The sequence below is a fragment of the Anas acuta genome, chromosome 1 (assembly GCF_963932015.1).
Source record: "Anas acuta chromosome 1, bAnaAcu1.1, whole genome shotgun sequence".
Lineage (NCBI taxonomy): Eukaryota > Metazoa > Chordata > Aves > Anseriformes > Anatidae > Anas > Anas acuta.
Window position 1 is genome coordinate 35,466,555 of NC_088979.1, and position 17,633 is coordinate 35,484,187.

General features: G+C 35.7%; 1 protein-coding gene across 3 annotated transcripts in view; it reads right to left on the minus strand.

Moving 5' to 3' along the window:
• The window catches only part of DIAPH3 (diaphanous related formin 3), a 238,504-nt gene that overhangs the window by 61,069 nt on the left and 159,802 nt on the right, over positions 1–17,633 (minus strand). For all 3 annotated transcript variants that reach the window (XM_068675836.1, XM_068675828.1, XM_068675845.1), the window contains 2 exons: positions 771–866; positions 275–334 (listed from right to left, as the gene is read on the minus strand). In XM_068675836.1, coding sequence (XP_068531937.1) covers positions 275–334; positions 771–866 — 156 coding nt within the window. The remainder of the gene's footprint in view (positions 1–274; positions 335–770; positions 867–17,633) is intronic.

The following is a 17,633-nucleotide window of genomic DNA, read 5'->3' on the forward strand; positions in this document are numbered from 1 at the left end:
TGTTCTTAAGGATCAAAGTACTACATTTTAAACCATAATCAAATTATAAATAAATACAAAAAATCTACAAAAGATAGAAGAGATTTGCAAAGTAATCAGCAAGTACTGTTTAAGGGTGTAATATCCATGTGAACCTTAAGAACCAGGTTCCAATACTATTTCATATTCCACTAATGTAGAAAACATAAAATATCACGGCAATCTTTTGAAAGCACAGATCGACTACATAAGCTAAGTTAAGAAGAGCATGCAATTCATGAATATGGTTCATTACCATGGTTACAAGCTTTCAGCACAGGCCTCTGTGTGGTTGGACTGACATTTTGTGGTATGTCTGCAAAAGCAAGAAAACAATAGAAATAAAACACCTCTCTGAAAGTTACTGTAGTATTGCAACAACATTAGCAAGCAGAAACATTTTAAAGTTAGACATTTCTAGTTGTATAGCTACAGTTAATATAAGTGAAGTAATCTGATGCACTGGCAGGGCAAGATGATTTTCACCTCCCCCATTCAACTGTTGTTAGTATAAACCCCCAAAATGTAAAGTACACAAGGCTGTATGGAAGAGAGTTAACAATCAGGCTATGCTAAGTTCAGTACACTGATCTCCAAAGCACTACGGACAACAGCAAAACAGCCTGAACATCCCTGAAAGATGTCACCGCAGAAAAAAAGAATTAAACACGACAGCATTTAGGTTCCGGAACACTGGACCAATTATACTTTTAACTTTTTCTGGAAAGTAAAAAGTAAAATGTAATATTCACCTTTAGCCCTTGGTATCCTTTTCCTTCGGTCTCGAAAAGCTGCACCTGATTGCAAGGCCTCCAGCAGGCTATCCATCACTCCAGTCTCCTCACCTTCTGTAGCAGAGAGAGGGAAGGAACACTCTTTGATTACCACAGCAACATCAAAGCATAAATAATAACAACAATGAACAACAATAGAAGATATTGATGGTAGAACTAAAACTACTTATTTCAAACTTAACCTGGCTTTTAACATTTAACAATAGCTTTCTCACAACTAAGCAGAATGGATTTGGTCCTCTCTACATTTAGGCCAAATTTTATTCCATTCATTTCACATTCATTCTTTCTCTACTGTAGTTTTAAATGAAATGTCATTTCACTCATATTTTCATTTCAGCACCCTTTTGCAACTGCAAATAATCAGTTTCATGTCAGCTTTTGAGAGCTGTCCCTTAAATGATTTGCTATATTAGACAAAAGAGATCATTTCAGTTATTGTTATAAAAAGTTGAAATTGTTTCTCAGCAGGAAGCTGAAGGAACAATATTGGACTAGGTAGGATACAGAGTGTTATCCATAGGTAGCTTTAATCAAAAGCCATTTTCCTTTTATATTTAATAACCTGTAGCCAATATTAAATAATTGATGTAGTTCAGGAAAATTCTACTCATCGTACCACATGTGTATGTATAATATTCCCCTGAAAGAATTATGAATGTTACCATGAGATTATAATTAATCGCAAGCATTAAAAACCTTACTTTTATTTCCTCAAATAAAAACATCAGAAAAGCTTAGATTTCTGAACCTTATTAGCCCCTTGTCTCCACATCCGTGAGGACGAAGAACACAACACCACAGATTTCCAATAGGATGAAAAACCTCCACAGAGCAATAAAGAATTACATGACAGAAAACTCATTATGCCTCACTAGGCAAAACTCCCAAGGTCAACATACACCTTGGATACAGTCAGACACATCACATGATTCTGCAGTTATTGCTAACAGTAATATTCAGATCAGAATCTAATCCAGCTAGAGAAGAGATACTACTGATTTAAGGAATTCTGAAAGTGATGGACTACGACTAAGGAAGGAAGACAACCTTCTAGACATGAATATGGGGAAAACTATTAGGAGAAATGTTTCTTCCAAATACTACATGTATTTCTATTTGTTTCCCTTCTTTAAAGGAATTCCATCTTTTGTTAAGGCTTAAAGAATTCTATCATCTTTCTAAGATATGTGGTTTCAAGGGCAACAAAATAAATAAATAAGACAAAAGAAGTTCAAAGTTACAGACAGGATGGCCTGACAAAGAACTGTCAAATCAGCATGGGCCAAATTATGAATATGACATTCTAGAAACAACATATTTACTTTCATTACTCTACAAAGTCAAGTGTTTAATCTAATTTGGCTTCCAAGAATCTAAGCCTGGATATCATTCACAAGCCAAAGAAGAAAGCATTCCAAAAAGAGGCACGAGATTTTGTGAACTGAGATACACAAATCATTAGTTAAAAAAACAACCACCAACCAAACACAGTCCTTGTCTCAAAATTTGAGCTTTCCTGTCCACAAGAAAAGTGATCTTCAGATATGACTTAGAGCCAAATGGTGGTAACTATTTCATTAAAGGTAATAAGAGTTTCTATTTTCAAAAACTCCAGAGAAATACACATATAAACATATGTAAAGCTCACAACAGATGTTCTATAACATTGATTCAAAATTAAATTAGATTTTCTTAAACATTTTGACATTTTTTCTATAACATCAGCAGCTACTTCATTGCTTCCATACAGACTAAAAATATTTTTTTAAAGCTGTTTTTGTACAATTGCATTACCACTTAACAAAGTGCACTTCATTAGTACTTCTGTTCCTTTCACTTGAGCTTTTAGCCATTTTTTAATTTTTGCTAATTCTACAAATGTATTTTAGAGAATAATTTTGTTTTCAGGTTTTGAATTTCCTAGAAGTATTCCCCTAAGGAGAACACCCTTCCTTCCTAGTACCCCAAGATACCGGTCCTCAAAATGACAAAACTCTAATCTGTGAACATCCTTAGTTATACTCTTTTCTCTAGCCCAAACTACTGGACCAGTTAACTTAAAGAGCTTACCTCTATATACAAGGAGAAATAATGGAAAATTAGCAAATAGTTTATAATTTTGTATAATGTTTAAGCTCATTTATTTTCTATGCAATACATGGCAGATACAGAATAAATGTGAAGACTGAAATACTGATTTTTTCTCTTCCTTTGAATATAGTATAATATGCTTTACTACACTGAAGTTTGCTCTCTCATGACCAGTGCAACCAGCACAGCTACTAATTGGAACATACCTTAAAAATTACTCAGATCATGTATTCAGCTTCCTGTTGTTGTGTGTTCCCCCCCCTCCCCTTTCCTTTTTCCATCTGGTCTCATGCAACTCTCTAATATTCATGTCTCAAATGAAAACACTCTGAGTGTTTCAACCCAAAGTGATGCTTGAGGAAGAAACTGTTAGTTAAATTAAGGTACAAGAATGTTGGAGGAAAGTTTAAAAACATTTTGAGAGACAGCAATTCAAAAAAGACTCAGTAATATCACAATCCCCAAAATACCATCAATGTTTATAGAAGAAGAGTTCATCAACTTTGTTTTAGGCAGTAGGAGTAACAGAAAAAATAAAATTGCTTTCAATCCTATTTCAGCATGTTACCGTTTTCCTTTTTAAGCCTTTCCATGACTACCATGGATTCCTACTTATTTCAAAAACGTAACAGTTTTCAGTACAAAACCTGGTGCATAATCTGCTATACTATATTAAATAAATAAATAAATAAATAAATAATAGAATAAAAATACTGCAAAAACAACTTTTTGTTGCATAGCTGGAACACATTCATTGAAGTGTACCATCTATTTTTCACACTTATCTGAAATATACTGTAGTCAGAAATTCAACTAGAGACTAATGTTTTCATTGACATGCAAAACAGTTCACAGAAAAATAAATAGCATATATAAAACTTGAATAAAAAATACAAAAAAAAACCCACACCTCTAGTAATTTTACACTGTGCAGAGCTATATTGAAGAACCTTTAACAATTGCAAATAGAAATATTTATAGTTAATGTTCTGTACCCAAAACATGTAGAAAGCCTGTTTTTCAAGCTTCTACACTTTCAGTTAGGCTCCAAATTCTGTTTCTTGATGCCTAAACCAACAGTTGATTTCAACACCTTCTATAATGTTGTGCAGCTGTTAATACCCATACTGTTATTGGCTATCTATAACCTTGCCCAAGTTTATATAATGGAAATTTTAACAAATGAATGTATACCGTGCAGTACTTTAGAAATCTTTTAAATTGCCCTAGGAGAACAATGTACAACACAGCTATTGTGATAGTGTAAGAGTGGAAAGTATTGTTCAATATTAACACTTCCTATGGGACCTTTAAATCAGCTCTCGCAAGCTGCTGCAGACTGCTGTCACCAGTCCCAAGGGGCTTCCTAATTAGTCAAGTGTATCAATCTTTTGACATTCTAGAACTAGTAATTCCAGTCAACTTGAAGATAGCTGCATAGTCCACACTAATTCCTTTGAGAAATATACATTTTTATGATCTCTTTTCCTTCAGTTATGGAAAAGGAGATTTAAATACTTTTTAATATCATACCTAATTAAAACTCATACAACTGTCTTTTAAATACTATCTAAAGCAGAAGTAAACTTACCGTAATAGCTGGTAAGTTGTGCCCTTGACATTTCAGTGCCAAGTCAGATATAAACTGCCTAATTTCATAATTATGTTTTTAAAAATGTTAAAAATACTACAGATGCTTCTCCTTTAGCGCATTATTATAAGCTTGACAGTACAACTTTTAATGTCTTATGATAGCAACAGATACTGCAGTAACGAGCCCAGCATTTTTATGTAATTTTTAATTTGACTAGCAGTAGTTCGTGACATGAAAAATCACAAATATCATTAGCAGCACTGTTTCTAAGTAAGAGTGGTGCAACAAGATTACTGTGGATTAAAAATGTTTATTTTTTACAGTTTCCCTGCAACTGCCCAATGTAAACTAAAACATCATACTCGATGCTAGTGCTCCAGAAGGTCACTTTAGCAAGAGAAAAACATCTCATAATATGTCTATTTCCTCTTTCAAGGAATCAAAGCTTTATTCAGTCACTCAAAATAAACAAAACAAAACAAATCTTCAGAAGAAAAAAAAAATCATGTTTTTTATTGACACTACCTATTCAGTCTGCACACTTAGAACACTCATCTACAGCAACTTAGACTATCAGTTTCCCCCAGGATATAATTTTGAGGCATTGCAATTAAATACAGCTTTTATACGGTAAGTAACTAAAGGGATAAGCTCCTGAGGTCAACTTCTGAATACTAAGCCTCATTTGAAATTAAAACTCTACGATTTGGATAAACATATACATTAAAACCAGACCTTATGTATTGGAATCACACAGCAAGGTTTTGGTAGCGGGGCGGGCAGCTACAAGGGTGGCCTCTGCGAGAAGAACCCAGCAGAGCCCAGAGTCCGGTGTCAGATCAGAGCCAGCTCCAGACATTTCCAAAAGGGATCTGCTGCTGGCCAGAGCCGAGCCAGTGAGAAACACTGGTTATGCCTCTGTGAGAGCTGATTTCAGAAAGGGAAAAAAACTGCTACACAACAGCAGCTGGGAGAGGAGAGTGAGAAAACGCTGAGGGAAACAGCCCTCAAGACCAACAGCCCTCAAGATCGGTGCAGGAGGGCAGGAGGTGCTCCAGCCATGCAGCAGCAGTTCCCCTGCAGCCTGTGGAGAGGTCCCTGGTGGAGCAGGCTGTCCCCCTGCAGCCCATGGGTCCCACATGGAGCAAATCTCCATGCTGCAGCCCCCCCATGGGTGGAGGAGCCCCCAGTGGAGCAGGTGGATGTGGCCTGGAGGAGGCTGCGGCCCATGGAGAGCCCCCGCAGGAGCAGGCCCCAGGCCGGAGCTGCAGCCCGTGGAGACAAGCCCACGCAGGAGCAGGGGGCCTGGGGATCAAGGGATTTTAGTATGGTTTTAGTTATCACTGCCCTAGTCTATTAGCAATTAGCCTCCCTTATTCCAAGTCTGTTTTGCCTGTGATAGGAATTGGTGAGTGATTTCTCTGTCTTTACCTCTGTGTTCTGATCTCCACGTCCTTATCCATGAGTCTTTTTTCATCATATTGTCTCCCCCTGTTCTTTTGAGGAGGGTGAGTAAGAAAACAGCATGGTGGAGCTTAACTGTCCGTCAGTATGAAACCACAACACCTTAATATGTCTTTCTCTTCAGCTAAGGATATAATTAAGGTCAGATATATTAGGGAGAGATTTAGGGAAAAAAATTAACAAAGTATATATAATGAAATATATTTTTTTTTCTCTTTTAAGTGCTCCACTATATGTTTGTTGCATAATGATCGATTGCAAACAGCACAAAGCAATGCCCATCTAATTAAAGGTTTCCATCTGAGTGAAAAATGGAAGGACTGTTTTCCGAATATCACAAGAGGAAAACTTGAGCAATGGTATAGAGTTTGATGATTTAAGCTCTGGGGAGCAGAGAAGCAGATCCATGAGAGGGAGATAATTGAAGTCCTCAATTCAGAAGCGAGCTCCGGTGTGTGGAAGTGGTTCCATCTTTTCATTCTCAGATTCTCGGACAAACAGATTCAGTGAAAAATTCGTACTACTGACATATAACTTCTAGACCTCTAAGCCTTTTACATGAACAGGGGTCAGAAGACTTTATGGAGACTTTATATTGTCAATATAAAAATACAAAGAAATCAATGTCCAGAGAAGGGAAGGTTTCAAACTGTGTGTCAACATGACCCCCCTAACCTCACACTCCTCGCCCCAATGAAATTCAGACATAAACTTGTACAGAAATTGTGGTGGATGTGAAAGTTAGGTTTGTCCAGAAAATGCAGAATGTGTACAGACTTCAACTTGCATTTGCCTTAAGGCCTTCAACTTTTTCTGGCAAAAGCCATGTCACCAATCAGATAATCTTCATTAATAGGCAAGTGAAGGAATATATTGCTACCAGATTGTATTTCAGTAATGGTGCACAGACTAGAGTAATAATTCATAACACAGCACAGGGGTTCCTTTGACCCTTATATAAACCCTTGTGAGAATCTTAGAAACATAGAATAATTAAGATTGGAAAAGACCTTCAAGATCATCTGGTCCAACCATCCCCCCACCACTAATATCACCCACTAAACCATATCCCTAAGTACCACGTCCAGCCTTTCCTTGAACACCCCCAGGGACAGTGATGCCACCACATCCCTGGGCAACCCGTTCCAATGCCTGACTGCGTCTTCTAAGAAATGTCTCCTCATTTCCAACCTAAACCACCCCTGGAGTAATTTGAGGCCATTCCCTCTAGTCCTATCACTAGTTATCTGCAAGAGGCCAATCCCCAGCTCCCCACACCTTTCTTTCAGGCAGCTGTAGAGAGCAATAAGGTCTCCCCTGAGCCTCCTCTTCTCCAGACTAAAGAACCCCACTTCCCTAAGCTACTCCTCATTACTTGTGTTCCAGGCTCTTCACCAGCTTCACAGCCCTTCTCTGGACACGTTCTAAGGCCTCGATGTCCTTCTACTGAGGGGCCCAAAACTGAACACTTGTTACAGTGGGGAAAATGTTACAGTGAGGAAAAAAAATAATCTAGTGTACAGATGCAAAGTTGAAATAGCTGCCAAGTATGCCTTGGACGGACTTGCTGAAATGACCGTTCCCTTTATATTTAACTAGTATTAAATCCAGCTTCTGCCAGGAATATCAGTATTCACTTATCTTTCCTCAGAGGTGACTTCAGGCAAAAGCCTAGCCTCCCAAGAAAAATGAGTATATACCTCACTGGAATCACAGAAACAGCCTAGTCCAGAATCAGAAGAGGTATGTTTCTTACTGATGCCCAACATAAAGTAGTGTTTGCTAGTGCTTCAAAGCCCTAGAAATTATAACATAAGAAAGTACAAGTTCACCTAATGATTAATGCACCTACTCCTTCTTGCTAAACCTTCTTGCTGCAGAGATTGGGTTTTATTCTGTCTTGTTTGCTCTTGCTAAAATTGTCTCATAATTTAATTGTCATATAGTGCTTTTATTGGACACAAATAGATTTTGACTCTGAGCCTATGAATGAAAGTTTGACCCAAGTTCCAAAGAGTTCACAACAAGCGAAATGCAAAAAGATTTCATCCTTCACAAACCCTTAAAGATCATTTGTTGAAATAAAGGTTGGTAATACCATCATTTTAACTCCAATAAGACAAATCAGACCATAGAAAACCAAAAGGTAAAATGTGGTTTTAGAAGTGGTTCTGTACAAGTGATTAAAATAAATACTTAATGATGTGATGTATGATGCCTATTTCTGCATCTCATTTGGATCCCAAATTTCCATTTAAATAATGGGACCAAGAGTGAAATCATCTTAATCTTGAACTTTTTGACAAGTATATAAAATCATGTGCATCATGATTATGCAGGTTACATTCTTTTTTCTGTGACAACAAAAGATAGCAACTGTAAATCTCCTTTCCACTGAGGTTGTCCAGAATCAATGGTATTGATTCTAGATCCAATGCGGAGTTTGCCACAGCAAGCTCTTCTGAGAGATATCCGCAAAAAGATTTCCTGAGGGAACTTGGACTTACAGAAGAATAAACAGAATTCCAGAGCAATGAAATGGTGTGCAAGTTTTCATATGGTGCGAAATTCAGATGAAAGGTTGACAGAGTATATAGCTGTGTCCCCATTCAGAGGAACCTTGAGAAATTGGAAGGAACGAAGGAATCTTAATGAAATTCAGCAAAGGAAAATGGAAAAACCTGCATCATCTGGTGAGGCATATACCAGTGCAGGCAGGGGCCCACTAGTTAGAAAGCAGCATTTTAGGAAAAAAACAAAAACAAACAAACAAACAAAGGTGTGTTTTGAATTCTGGTGGCCAACATATTGACCATGAATGAGCAGTGTGCCTTTGAGGCAAAGATGGCCAAGGTAGAACATTGCCAGCATGTCAAGACAGGTGATCCTTTCCCTAGCACTGGTGAGGTGAACCTGGAGTGTTCGGTCCAGCTCTGGGATCCCCAGAGCAAAAGAGGCACATAATTAAGCAAATTCAGTCAAGGGCCAAGAAGATAAGGGCCTGGAGCATGGAGCATCTCTGCTACGAGGAAATGCTGTGATCTGGGACTGTTCAGCCTAGAGAAGATGGGGGCATGGGTGCGGTGTAAAGAAGGCTGAGCCAGACTCATCAGAGAGGTGCCCAGAGACAGGATAGTAGCTAATAGGAACAAACTGAAATACAAGAAATTGCATTTAACTGTGTATCTTTTTTCTCTATTGATAGTAGTCAAACATTAGAACAGGTTGCCCACCTGCAACAGAAACTCTAAACATGGCTACAATAAAAAGTAGCTTACTGTTCTACTAAGTCCTAAGACATAAAAAATAAGTCTGAAAATGAAATGGCTTATCTCCATACAGACCTGTTCTCTAGCGTGCAAAATTGCACAATATTCTTACTAGTGTGCTATATTTTTAGAAATATTAAGACCAAAAAAAAATGATGACCCCTTTTCTATTTATTAGTGATATTCTGCCTTTTCAACAGAAAAAAAATAAAACTGATAAATTCATAAAAATACTAAGATTTAGATACTTCTATTTGATTACTCCTAATTAAACAGACCATCATAACAGAACAAAATCAGCTACATACAAAGAGGTCAGTCAATAAATTTTTACTGTTGATATATGACTTCTCTGTTTTCTTTACACAACACAGCTTCAACTCCAATGACACTGGCAAGAATGCAATCAATCTGTTTTTCAGACCAGCCAAGAACTAGTATTTCCAGTGATGTTGTTTCAGGGAGTGAGGAAAAAAAATCTATTAGCAGAGACTTGTCAATTACAATTTCATTTAGAAAGCAGTTAGAACCACTCTATTTGCATTTTTATGTGAAATTAGCTTCTTATATTATATTCAGCTACAGATATTCTCATATATGTGGGGGTGTGTATGAACATCTGTTTCTTTGTTACTGTGTGCCTTTGAAGGAGTTCATTGAGCACAGGGAAAGACATTACTATTTCCATTCAAATTTATAAACAACCAATAAATCAGAAAATATACACAATGATCACTCACACTGACAGCTGTGCTACAGAGATGAGGGCCTGAAGGAACTTTAAAAGTTATATAATTTGTCACTTGTAGAGTGGGAACATTCAGACTGGTAACACAACTGAGCTTAAGCACAGGAAAGCTTCCATGCAGCTTTCTGTAGGCAAGAGCCTTTCTATTTAGCTGCTATAAATGCACAAGAATAACCAGGAGCATCAGATCAAAGGGCCACCTAGTCCTGCATTTGTCTGTTGGTAGTCAACAGCAAAGAATATATATATATATATAGCATCTAGCTATACATATACATATAACATCTATAAAGAGGACAAGATAAATATGCAATGACTTCACAGAATGCTGTCTTGGTCTCCAGCAGTTTATGACTCAGAATTTGTACTTGCATTTAATAGTAACTTCTGGCAGCAGGCTTCAGAAAACAAATATTTTGGTATGCAGCAACAAAATTGTACTTCTGTAGAACCACTGAGGTATTGCTGAGTGAAGATAAGTGTCACAATGAACTGCATAGAAACAGAAGCAGCAACAGACTCAGTTTGAAGGAAGAGTCAGAGACATGACCTTCTCTTCTGCAAGCTTTCCGACAATGGCAGAAGAGGTTCTTGGCTTTTTTACAGCCCTAGACTAAGGAAATGAAAAATAAAGCATAGGCTTCAGTGCCTTCATAAGTATATTGATTCCTCCCCAACTTTGCCACTGGAGAGAAGAAACTTCTGATGATTCAAAGGGGAAGAAGAAAAAAAAGGAAGAAAGAAAGAACAAAAAGCATTTACATGTAGTGCAAGCATGAGTTTAAAGAGGACTCTAATGTGTCCCTCTTATGGAGTCTCCTATATTGGAGTAGGAAATGCCAGCTTAATCCAAAACCTAATATCTGCATTTCTACTAAATGTTAGTCTTAATCCCAAAGATGGCTCCAGAGATTGCCATTGTTTTTAATGGTATGTCATTTTAAGTTTCAAGCATTTTTTATGTATTTGTTTAGAAATTTTACTGCTACAATATAAATGGCAAATATTATGAGAATAAGGGTAAATAATGTCTGTACATTTTTTGTTCCAAGAGCTCTGTTCATTTTGACTATTTTTCTCTCTCTCAAATATTGCTTTTTTTTTTTTCTCTCCCCAGGGGCTTTATATAAACCTCAGTTTCCCAAATTAGTCGCCTTTCAGCACCTATCTCCATAGGTTGCACTTCTAAGTAAAATTTTCAGAAAGAATAATTGCTTCTGCTAAACTTTTTCTTCTTTTGGAGCTTAGTACTAATACTTCGTACAAATGAACAGTTACTGCTGCATTCTGTGCCCTTGGGTTACCAACAAGTGCATGATCTACACCTCCATGCTTCAGAAGATTTAGCACCTTTGAGATCTTGTTAGAATATGTCTTGTGACTATTAGTTGTTGTTTTTTAATTAATATACACTCAGATCAGTTCTACTTTTTTTTTGCACTACAGACATCTAATTCCCTGAACATCCTACAGTGTGAGACCTGATGGGGTTTTGCTGTATCTCAGCTTTTAATGCGGCCTCTGCAGATGTATCACACATTGTTTTTCAGACTATTTTTTTTTCAGCAGAACATGCCTGTATTTTTATAATTCTCTGTATCAGTTTCAAATACAAATTTGACAAATATTCTTGAGGGAACATTTACTCTCAATAATTTACCCAGATTTGTGTTCTACTGCCAGAATACAATCGCAGCTAAAAACCAAGCTCCATTATCAATTCACATCTCCTTTCCTGTGGACTTCTGGTCAATTTCTGTCACAACTATTCCATGCATTCCTCATGCATGGAATTTCTTTCCTTTTTTTTTTTTTTTTTTTTTTTAAGAGGTATAAAACAAAATTAGATCTAACTATCCAAGCTGGTCATGAGCTTACTGTTAACTGTCCATCCACAAACTATTAGTATTAGTAAATGCTGACTATACAACTATATATAGTCCCACAGCTGTTTCTACTCATTGTTATTTAACTTAAGAGAAAAAGTTGTGGTTCTTAGTTACGGAACATATTTATCCTGCTCTGTCTTCACGGCTACTGTGGTCCTGGAGAATAAATCTCAATAGCAAAAATGTTACCTCAGGAATTCTTTTGGTGAAGAGGATCCATCTGAGAACCTGTGAAGGCAGTCAGGGGACAACTAGAAAGAGTTATCATCACTAGGGAGAAATTGAGATGAAGGTAGCACATGAAATTCTGAAAGGGGGAACTCCCTGGAAAGCCCTTACACAAAATACTTGTTAGATACTAATATACCCTCAGGATTTCTTCATACATAGCATTATAACATCTTTTGCCTACTTCACAGTAAATTTCATTGCAAAAGACATACCTACGTAAACCTATAAAATCCAGCAATAATCCTACTGTTGTTCAGAACTTGTGGTTTGGGGGAAAACAGCCCCACAAACATATTTTTTTAAAAAAAACAAACAGATTACAAACACATTAAAAAACACTGATGATGTTTTAGTTGTTATGGAACTGAAGCAGATCTTTATAATCTGCAACATTTTCAGTCCATCACTCCCCTCCTAGGGAAGGAGTACTATTAAGAACTATTGATTCTCCTTTCTCAATGAGATAAAATTAATAAAATTGAAGCCTTCTGAACTTGATCTTCAGAGGGGAAATAGGGCCTTTGGGGGTACCTATTAATATAGGTAGTTCAGTTGTTTTATTTCAAAAGTAAGCGTTTTATCTGATGGAATCAGAATTTTAATTACTTAATTACATTTACTGTTTTCGTTGTTTATACTGTCAGTGCTGTCCATGGTGCCTTTTTGTTTTCCAAACAGTACATAAGTTGTGAAATACGAACGTTTTCATTAGTTAGCAGAGAGTAATAAAGTAAATGTTTGAAGAATCAAAACCTAAAGCACTCCTCTCAAGTCTGTGAAAAGTGGACTTCTTTTTTCCTCAAACAAATAAACAATATAAAAGCTCTGCAAAAAGAAATGATGCAAAATTGGCTGCAGACTAAGTATAACTATCTAAATAACTGAAACATGGATTTAAAACCAGTTAGCTGTGATAGAAGTGAAACTGAGTAACAACACTGAAAACAAACTAAGCATCAGATTTCCAATCTAGAATGTTAAGATCATTTTGGCATCACTTCATTGCTTTTGCATAGGAAAGGGCATCCTTTGTAAATAATCACTGATTAGAGTGGCTTGTAACTTAAATAGTATTCAAAGTAAGACACAATGAGGATGCCACAATGATGGAGTTCTCAATTACGCTACAATAAATTTAGCTTGTGTTATCACAGTTATAGGATTCTTTACACTGTGATAAGATCAAAATAATTGATTGGTATGCTTTCTACTGAGAATCTGAACAGCACAAGAAAGTATGTATCTGAATTTTAATGGTATGCAGACAAGTGGCATTTACATAAAGATCCCCCTTTCACTGGTTATTTACCTTTGGAACGATACCTATGGGATAGTTTGAACTGGCTTCACAAAAGGAAGTAAAGCAATGTTATTGACAAAGCATCTCATGATGAATACCACTTGGTATCCCAGGCAGTATTTAGAGGGCAGATTTTATTACCATAAATTTCAAAATATCAAATATCATCATTGCTTGAATGTTCAAAATTTTTACTGGATTGCATATACTTTTCAAGTTAGGATGGAGCTGAGAGGAAAATCTGGAACTCATTTGTATTATGTGAACTTCAGACTTAGCCTCTTATAACAGTGAACCATTTAAGCTGTGATAATTAGGCCACATAAGCATTGCTATCTAAAATGTAAAGTAGAGATGCAGAATTTTAATAAACTATAATTTACACAGATTTGGATCTGACATTAGGTTAAGCTTCAAGTCTCAAAAAAAAAATATTTTTAAGAGAATAAGTCAAGCAATTCCACATAAATAGCAAAAAGTTATGGTCTTATTAGCAGCGGTTCAAATATATATTATAAAGCCTACCTTTCTTTTTCAGCATATTCATAAAATACTGGATGTATTTTACTATTTAGAATATATTAGTATAAATATTTATAATTGAAATATAAAAAACTTTATGAAATCTTTATGAAAGCTTATCAGACACTATCTGTATTTATGTAATTTTAGAAAATGACCATATCAGCGCTGAACTTGGTGTAACAGTTTTTCAAAGGCAGTTTGATGCAGAGGTATGGATGACAGCATATAAGCTATCATCTAGATGCCTAAGTTGTCACACGTATATCAAAGGCAAAAAAAAAAAGGCTAAGGAAGATGATTAGAGTTCATGAGAAGGCTAGCATATTTTCGGACCACCTCGGTTCCCATGTTTGCATTAAGTGTCAATTACTACTGGTGAAATTATTGTATTCACTCAGAAGGGAAATAATATTATTTTCCTGAAGATAAAAATTAAAAGTAACCTTAAATTTGGGATCATCTTCCTTTTGGGTTAATATGATCTATGTAGTGCTAGACAAACCTGGTGTCATACATATAGTGTGCTATATGCAACTTACTGACTCAACTAACATAAGGCAGATAAAATTCATATTTCTCTCTCTCTCTAAAATCTTTTTTTTTTTCTTTCCTGAATGCAAAAAAGTCAGAAATATCCCCCAAACACCTATTTTTTTATGGTTACTTATACAAGATATTAATCACCTCATGAAAGTAACACCATTGACAACAAAACCCTACCCTTCAAATTACTTTTAAAATCAGATGAAAGCTGAAGAAATCCAAAGGAAGGGACTTCAGGAACAAAGGAGAATCTAGAACAGGTTAAATGCCTGTGTTGTAAACAAGACCAGTGGTTAACAGAGCAAGGTTAGGATGGTGATATAAATCCAGTTTAAGCATTGGATAGCAGTGCAGACCTTGAAGGTTATGGGCACAATTTGAAAGCAGGAGCTCCAGAACTGTAAACAAGTCACTAATTAATGGTCATTGGAAAAAACATAACCTCAATCTGGGGAAAGACTGCTCTGACATGTGAGAAAAGAAGCAGCAAAGCAAGGAAAAAAATCCAGATGAAGGTAGTACTGTGGCGGGGGAGAGTAATAACACCTGAAGGATTTTACATCATGTAATCTAAGGATATGAGAACAAGGATTGGGAACTGTCTAGAAACTAAGTGATCCTATTAGAGGCTAAGATCTCAAACTGGAATTTGGGGGAGAAGAGAAGAGACGATAGAAGAGAAGAAAAATATACCCACTTCAATTCTAGCTTCCCTTGCTAAAGAGGTCTTGAGTTTGGTCATGTAATCTTGTCAACTATCAACGGTAGCCATCATTACTATCTATACAAAATCAAATCCATGGGTTTTTATACTTAAATAAAATTTTTATACTTAATAAATTTTAGGGCACAAATGTGAAGGACTGACTGCTTGAATATGTATTGATAGTGATTGATAGTAATAACTTATTTATAGTGATAATGAAAAATAATGTCTAAGTTATTAGCATAACCAGAGCCATTAATGATTGTCAGACTAATTATTATTATTATTATTTTTAATTTTAACAGAAAGAGTTAAGAAAGTCAGAACTGGCATATAACTAAATGATACACAGGTACCCCTAACCTTTCTGTCATTTTCAGTTAAAAAGTAATGTTATTGAAAAATAAAGAGTGGAGATGCAGAGTATACTGTGATCCATTAAATGAAAAAGATACCTTGAAGAACTGGTCAATACGTCATACAGACTATCCTCTATAGAATATATTGTGCAATCTAATATATATTATAATATATATACATTATAATATACATACTATATAGTGTGTATATATAGTATAAATTATATATAGTGTGTACACAGTATATATATAGTATGTTTATTATGTATATTATACATATCATGTATATATATATACATATTTTTTTCTTTATGCATCTATTTATATCCAAGAAAATATTTTCTGAAAGGGTGACATTAAGAAGTTTTGATTGGCTTCATTTGCACAATATTTGAAACAATGTACCTACAAATCCAATATCTGATCTAGAATCACTGTAAAGAGACAATATGAAGTAAAAAATAAGTTACTCAACATTGTCATGTCACCTTCCAGATGAGAATGTTTGAGTGTTTTGACAGGGGGAGAACCTGGTTATATGTTTGCTAGCAGGTCACATGTAAAGATTTTGTGAATGATTTACAGAGAAGACTTAGTCTTTCAACAAACTATCTATAGCTAGGAAAAGAGAAGAAAAAGTAGTAATCTTTTTTTGAAAGCCTATGCTACTTTTCTTAGTAAGCATGGTTGTAATAAGAATACCAAAGTAAAAACAAAAATACAACCTCCCCCCTCCAAGCTCTCACTTTGCACATTGTTGCTGTATTAGCTGACAAATATATGTACCAAAAGTGCTTTCCACTCCAAGAATTTGGATTTTCTAATAGACTTCTAAATTAACAATTCGATGTAAAAAGCACAAGAAACCTTACAAAGAACTCTGCAGAACAACAACACAGCAACGGCCAATTTAGTGACTATCAGATCAAATACACTTATAGTTTCAGGTGACCTTAATATCATCTTTTATATCTTCTGCTGTTTAGTGGAGGGACCTTAAGTGGTTGCTAACAAGGCCAAGAAATCTCTTTCTGTATGTTTATATGCTCCAATAAAAACAAAACCAAACAACAAGAACAACAAAAACTACTAACAGACAAAGCAGCTATTTACTCAATGTCTTAGCTGATTTGTGGATGATAAATAGATAGTTCAAAGCCACATTAGTTGAAGCAGTAGGTTTAGCTACCATAGGGATATATATATGTGTGTGTGTGTGTGTGTGTATACATGCATATATATATACATATATACGTATATATGTATATATATGTATATGTAAATATATGTATATATATGTGTGTGCATATATATATATATATGTGTGTGTATATATATACACGAGGGCATATGGCTCAGAAGTCTGTAACATTAGCATCTGTTTTACAGAAGCAGGAAAATAGGAAGAACAGGACTGGGGAGGAACTTTAGTTTACCCAAAAGGACTATCAATTATACATCCGAAGCAGTACCAGTCATTCATACAGCATGTGTGATAGATGAGTATCTAACCACTTCCAACTGCACATGAATACGGACATCAGTTTTACCCTTTTTCTAGTCTTCTGGACTATCTTCTGTGAGCTTTACAAAGATTGTCACTGAAAATTTCCTGACTGGTCTTGATTTTACTTCTAAAGAAAACTTCTGTGTTCAGAGGACAGCCTCTTGGTTTCCATCTTAACATAAAGCTTTAGTCTCACACCTCAAGCCACACATCTACCCTAGATATTAGTGAAACGTGAAAGAGACAGATAATCATTTATGCCAAAGGTGCCAACCAGGGTTTGAGTGGGAAACTGTTAACAAGATCTGTTCAGAAAAAAAAAAATATATATATATATATGAAAGTATCTCATGATAATTTACAAAGTCATATACCATTCTGAATGATTCTAGAAATTCAGTCTAAGGTAAAATATAGCAGTATAGAGACTCATCAGACATCTTCTTTAGTAACAGAGAATTCACAGTGTCTGTGGTCTCTTGGTACAAAAACAACACAGCATAAATGAATAACTTTAAAAATGTATGACAGAGGTTTCTTTGAAGGTGTTTCAACAGGGACCTGTTGAAATAACAATTGACATACTCAAAGA